Genomic DNA, 6,403 nt, shown 5'->3' on the forward strand with positions numbered 1-6,403 from the left:
GATTTCCCCAATCAATAAAATTTTCATCTAGCCAACGACTGAAGACAAACTATAACTTGATGATGTGACACTACCTCAAAAAGCAGCTCATCTGGTAAGCATTGATGAATGAGTGCAGATTCCACATAAGGCTTTCTACTTGCACTTCCAAATGGCGCCACAGGTCTCACATTAACTCCATAAAGATCTGAAACAAACACATAGAAATATTAAAAATCATAAATTTAAAGAATAAAAAACGGGTAAGGGGAAACATAATAGCAGCTTCGGACATACCAAGCCATGGCCTCCTCGTAATAAAGTAATCAACAGTCCTCAACCTCAAAACTGACTCAAGTTCAGAAGGAACTGATAACGCAAAATCTGCACCATAAAAAAAATCATACAGTTAAATATTCATTGTATATCAAATCATCAACAACACCGACTCAGATAAGCTCAAGATTAATCACAAAGCAATTGATTTCAATTGAATGGCCATTCAGCTGGAGAATTGATCTTAAATTCTTAATTAATAAAAAATTAGGATAAATACATATCAACATCAATAAAAACTGTTGACAAAAAAGAATATTGAGAAATCCAGAAGATGAGGCGCGAAGTGGAGAGAGAGAAGAGAAGTGTACCTGAACTTGAGGCCATAGAAACATGAGAGTGAGGACGATTCCACGAATTTGTGAAGAAGGGCGAAATGAGAAGAAAAAGAAACGATAAGAGAAGTTACGAGAAACAAAAAATAAAGAGAGAGTAGGCTGAGAATCTTCGAAGGATTAATTGAACCGACGAACCCAAAACGACGGCGTATGGATGATTAGCAAAGTAAGTACGCGCCTTAACACGTTGGCGGTCCCAAATATTAAGACAACTAAACACATCTGGCAGTTAAAACCTTCTTAAGACCAATTATATTGGATTCCCCTCTTTTTTCCTCTCTCAAAAACAGAATTTACATTTTCTTTTTTGGGCCAATAAAACGAATACAACGCAGATTGCGACCACATACATTCATTATCCTTTAAAAACGCCGTAACTATTGATTAAAGACAAACACTTGAATAAAATTTTGATCCGCCACGAATTGGTAATTTTGCAATAGATCCATCTTTCACTAATGCTCTCTAGTTCTCCTCTTCTATTTCTAATGTATTATTTTGTGTTTTTTAAATGCTGATTAAAGAAATTCGTCCAATCCGAACCGACTCTAACTTATTTGGATCGGGTTGAGTAAAATATTTTAATAACCCAAACTGAATCGAATCTTATTGTTTTTGGTTGGTTTGGTTCATGATTTGCTGAAAAACTTGAACAAAAGCGTTACGTTCACATGAAAACTTCAAAATTATGGATTCACTATCTCACATTCTCACCCATTGAAGTGCCTAAGAAATTGGTCACTCTACTCGACAAAAATACCAGATTTTTGTCCAAAGCGATTTGGGTGTTTCCTAACTTTTTTATACTATTTTTTCTCATATATTTTTAAAATAAATCCAGTGTGTTTTGAAAAAAGAGTGAGAAGATGGGCTCAAGGACATCTGGAACATAATTGAACGTTATTATGTTTTTGGTCATGGAACTTACATTTTTATCAACCAATAAAAAGAAATCTAATATTCATCCAAGAACAATGCCTACTTTTATCATCCAACTTTTAACATATTAGGCTTGATGGTGGCCCAAATATGCATTTCTGCCCCAGAGACTTGGATCTCAGTAACATCAACATGTGGCCCAATTAGCCTTTTCAAACAGAAAATTATTTGTTTTCGGCAAAGGTATTTGCTTTTTTGACAGCCACACCAGGATTGATTCCCAGCAATAAATAACCCACTTACGAAAAATCTTTTTCTTCCCATGATAAAAAGAAAAAAAAAAAAGAAGATTATTTTTCTTCCGAAGCTTGCAAAAGAATAAAAATTAAAGCTCTTACTTTTAAAACCGGAATAATATCTATATGGAAAATAAAAAGAGGATCGGATCCTTAGCTTATTGCTTTCTGACTTGCTGTGTCACCACATAAATAAACCGAAAAGAAATAGGGAAAAAATGTTTTCTACCTAGCAATATTTGATTCTTTGCCTTAAATTAATTCAAGTGCTATATATATGTGGATATCTCAGATTCTCAGCATTGCAAATCAATAATCAAATTTCGTGTTTTTTTTTTCTACAGTACCCTCTATCCTAGTAACCTTTGTCCTGACAAGTTAAAGACTAATCCGTCGTGAATTAGAGCTCTATTTAAGAATTTGTCGCTGACCAATGAGTTGCTGCATGTACAAGGCGTAATTCAAATTTCCGACACTTGGTTACGCGAATTACTGAGCTAACTAGTACTATCAGAACCGAACTGACCCGCTCGATAGAACCGAAAACCCGGTAAACTGATAACAAAGCCGGTTAGGATGAGTTAGCTGACCGGATAAAGAAGAGAATTGGCGAGACCCGATTTGAACCAGCCGGATTTAACGAAAACCGAAGAACTGGTGGGATTGAAAAAATTCAGACCGGTTCGAACTCTAATTTTTTTTGTTTTTTCTTCAAGTGAAACGGAGCCGTTTCAATTATTTAAACAAAAAAAAGAACTGAAAGCTTGAAAGAAACCCAAGCTCGAAGCCTCCCAGTGTTCCCAGACCCAAACCCATTCTCTTTTCCTTTCCCAAACTCTAAACGGCTGAGACCTGAAATTGAGAGAAACCCGTTCAGCCCTTGTCATCCTCACCGTGCTCGCAGTCTCGCTCTCGCACCACCCGACCACAGCCAGCACCACCTCCACCGAACGGTGCGACGTCGTCAGCTATTGCTACTCAGAGTCCTCGTCTCGGTGGCCCCTGAGTATCTTGGGTCGTCGCCTCCTATCCTGTGCAGCTATGTGTCCGTCGTTGTCCTCTTTTTGCCGGTTCAGTCGTCCAATCATCCCTGTCGTCGTCGTCAGCGTCGTGCTCCTTCTCCGGTCACCCTCTTCTCTGCTGGCGGTGCATCAGCCATAAGGTATGTATTTTTATTTTTTTAAGTTATTTAGTATTTCAAATTTTCAATAATTTAGTACTTTTGTTAGAATTAATTGACTAATGATGTTGATTATCTATGTTGATTATATTTGGTTGATTATAAGTGTATAACTTGTTGATTTCTGTTTGATTTCTGTTAGATTGTTCAGTTTGTTGTTTTATGTTGTTGGTGTAATATATTATTGATTATAGTGTAATATATTCTTGCTATATGTAATATATTGTTGTTATATTTAGTTGATGTTGTATATTATTCTTAATAGATTATTGTTGTATATTGTTCCTGTAGATTAGGAATTTAGGATGGTTTCATCAAATATACTAACAGAAACACCAACTTCCTAGGAACAAGGATCAACTCCTGATGGAATAATTAGAACCCAAAAAAATAGCAATAGAGAAAAAACTTATCCTGCATGGGGCCATTGTAAACAAGTTGTGAATAAAGGAAAAACTGTTCTGTTATGTATTTATTGTGAGAAGCTTATTAGGGGTGGAGGAATTAACCGGGTTAAGTATCATTTGGCTGGAAAAGGTAGAAATATTGAGGCATGTCGAAAGGTGCCAGCTGTAGTGAGACACCAATTCAATCAAAAGATTGAAGATCTTGGAACCAAGAAAAGGAAAACTCAAGAAGAATATGCAGAAAGTTATAATTCTTGTGATGAAATTGAAAGAGAATTTGATGAGATTGAACGTAATGAGATGTGACAACAACAAAAATCAAGGCTTCCAGCACCTGTCTCTAGAAAATGAAAACAACTCAAGGGATTACAATCTTTTTTTTTCCATCGGCAGCAACACCTGGAGCTCAACCAACTATCAAAAGTGTTCTCCAAAGCAAAGAAATTGTGGAGAAGTGTGATATTGCTATTGCGAGACGGATGATGGATGCCTCTGTGCTATTTAATGCGATTAATTCAGTTTATTATTAGACAATGATTGATGCTATTGCAAACATAGGTGCAGGGTATAAAGGGCCAAATTATGGAAGAGTTCGTGGATATTTGTTGAGTAAATTGGTTGAAGATGTAAAGAAAATGATTGAAGATTATCATGATATTTGGAAACAAACTGGATATACTATCATGGTCGATGGATGGATTGATCGTTGTAGGCATACTTTAATTAATTTATTGGTTTATTACCCTAAAGGAACTGCTTTTCTAAAGTCATTTGATGCTTCTCATGTCTTGAAAATTGCTGATGCTTTGTTTAAGTTGCTTAGTGATGTTGTATTATTTGTTGGTCCTGAGAATGTTGTACATGTAGTGACGGATAATGTTGCAAATTACGTTGCTATTGGAAGGTTGTTGGAATCAGAGTTTCCTAGATTGTATTGGTCTCTTTATGCAGTACACTGTGTTAATTTGATGTTTCAGGATATTGGAAAGTTAGAGGAAGTGAGTGAAACTATATCACAAGTTTCAATGATTACGAGGTATATCTATAATCATTGCCATCCTTTGTACTTGATGAGAAAGTTCACAGGGCAGACGAGAAATACTTCGTCCAGCTCCAACTTGGTTTGCCACTAATTTCATTGCTTTGCAAAGTATTTTAGCTCAAAAGGATGCATTGAGAGCAATGGTGACATCTAGAGAATGGACGAGCTCAGCTTACTCTAAAGAAGCCAAAGCTAAAAAGTTTGTGGATCAAGTCTTAGATTCTAAATTTTGGAATCAATGCACTGATATTGTTAAGCTTACTCAGCAACATGTTCGTGTATTGCGTATTGTGGATAGTGAAAATAGAGCTGCAATAGATTTTCTTTATCAAGCCATTTATAAGGTTAGGAAAGATATGGTGAAGAGGTTTCAAAAAAGAAAGACGGTTGTTGATCCTTATTTGAAGATTTTAGCTACACATTGGGATTCAGAACTTCGAAAAAACCTTCATGCTGCTGGTTATTGGTTAAATCCATCTTTTCGATTTAATACTGGAGAATTTGAAAAGAACAAGCAAACAACTTCTGGCCTACTAGATGTTATTGAGAGATATACTTACGGTGATGCATATTTGAGTTCTAAATTGACAAGTGAGATGAGAATATTTAACAATGCTGAACAATACTTTGGAAGACAATCTACAATACGTGAGCGAAGCACAGTGATGTCTGGTAAATTTTTTATTAAAATTAGTCTTTTATGATTCTGATATATTTATGATTTGATTTTTATGATTGTAATATATTATTTCCTTTTTATGTTAAGATCAATAGTGAAAATCTTATGGATGTGGAGTATTAAACTTGCAAAAGTTAGTTATTCGTGTTTTGAGTAAAAGTTGTAGTTCTTCAGGTTGTGAGCGTAACTGGAGCATTTTTAAACACATTCACTCAAAGAAAAAGAAACGGTTAGATCATAAAAAACTTAATGATTTTTTTTATGTTTATTATAACTTAAGGGTACAACAAAGGTACTTTTTTATTATTCTTTTTTAAAGGTATTATTTTAAATTTTTAGTCATAATAAGAATAATCAAGTTAATTGACAATATAGAAATCGAATGAGAAAGCAATGCTATAATCCATTTTGTCTTGATGCATTTGAGGATCATTCGGAATGAATAATGGAAGATTCCCCACCATTTTTAACTCTTGAAGAATTTGATGCTTTACAGAATGATCTTACAAATATGTCTCTTTAATCAGCTTTAGATGATTTGGGTATGTTTTTGTTAGGGATGATTTTGTAATGCTTTAACCAAATATTTTGCCTTATTATTGATTATGATTTGTGAAACATTATTGAAATGATAGATCAATTGAATCTGAAAGATGATCGAAATGATGATGAAGCTAATAATAATTCTATGAAAAATACAAATTAGAATGTAGCTCTAGATTTGTCAGATGAAGAAAGATATCCAGACTTTGAAATTACTCTTTGGATATAATCCATAGATTGTTATTTTTATTGTGTTAAATTGATATACTAATGTAATAGTACTAACAAATTTTATGTTTATTTTCGTATTACTTATTTTTAGAATTTGAGACTTAATGTTTATTAAAATGTTATTGAAAATATGTATTTTAAAATTTTATTTTTAAGTTTTTGGCTATTTTATATGTTTTACTTATGTGGGACCGAGTTAACCAGTTGAACCAGTAACCCAGTGACCCAATAGTATGATCGGTTCGATTACAGATTCGATTTTAACAACTATAAAACTAGCCACTAGACCATTCCAACTTAATTATCAAATATCGTGTTTAGTTGTTATTTTATATATATAAGAAAAAACTATAAAATTTTAAATTAATTATCTCATTCTTTACAAATGAAATATCAACCACTACGTTTATTTCAACTTAATTAAGAAGTACGAACAATGATACGAATATGGAATACAATACGACATAAAACACGTGGATATAGAGATTTTAAT

The 6,403-nt window shown here is 33.8% G+C and overlaps 2 protein-coding genes across 3 annotated transcripts in view; one reads left to right on the forward strand and one right to left on the reverse strand.

Annotated features, from left to right (window-relative positions):
- The window catches only part of LOC107606038 (F-box protein 7), a 4,529-nt gene extending 3,489 nt beyond the window's left edge, over nt 1-1,040 (reverse strand). The window contains exons 1-3 of one of the 2 annotated variants that reach the window (XM_016308004.2): nt 627-1,040; nt 277-363; nt 75-187 (exon numbers count right to left, since the gene is read on the reverse strand). In XM_016308004.2, coding sequence (XP_016163490.1) covers nt 75-187; nt 277-363; nt 627-642 — 216 coding nt within the window. In that variant the 5' untranslated portion in view covers nt 643-1,040. The remainder of the gene's footprint in view (nt 1-74; nt 188-276; nt 364-626) is intronic. The other variant, XM_016308005.2, reaches the window with a different exon arrangement.
- Nucleotides 2,619-5,362, forward strand: LOC107607812. Its single transcript, XM_021106775.1, has 2 exons — nt 2,619-2,990; nt 3,300-5,362. The coding sequence occupies exon 2, from the start codon at nt 3,949-3,951 to the stop codon at nt 4,546-4,548; it is 600 nt and encodes a 199-aa protein (XP_020962434.1). The 5' UTR covers nt 2,619-2,990; nt 3,300-3,948; the 3' UTR covers nt 4,549-5,362.

This window comes from Arachis ipaensis, chromosome B07 (genome assembly GCF_000816755.2).
Source record: "Arachis ipaensis cultivar K30076 chromosome B07, Araip1.1, whole genome shotgun sequence".
NCBI lineage: Eukaryota > Viridiplantae > Streptophyta > Magnoliopsida > Fabales > Fabaceae > Arachis > Arachis ipaensis.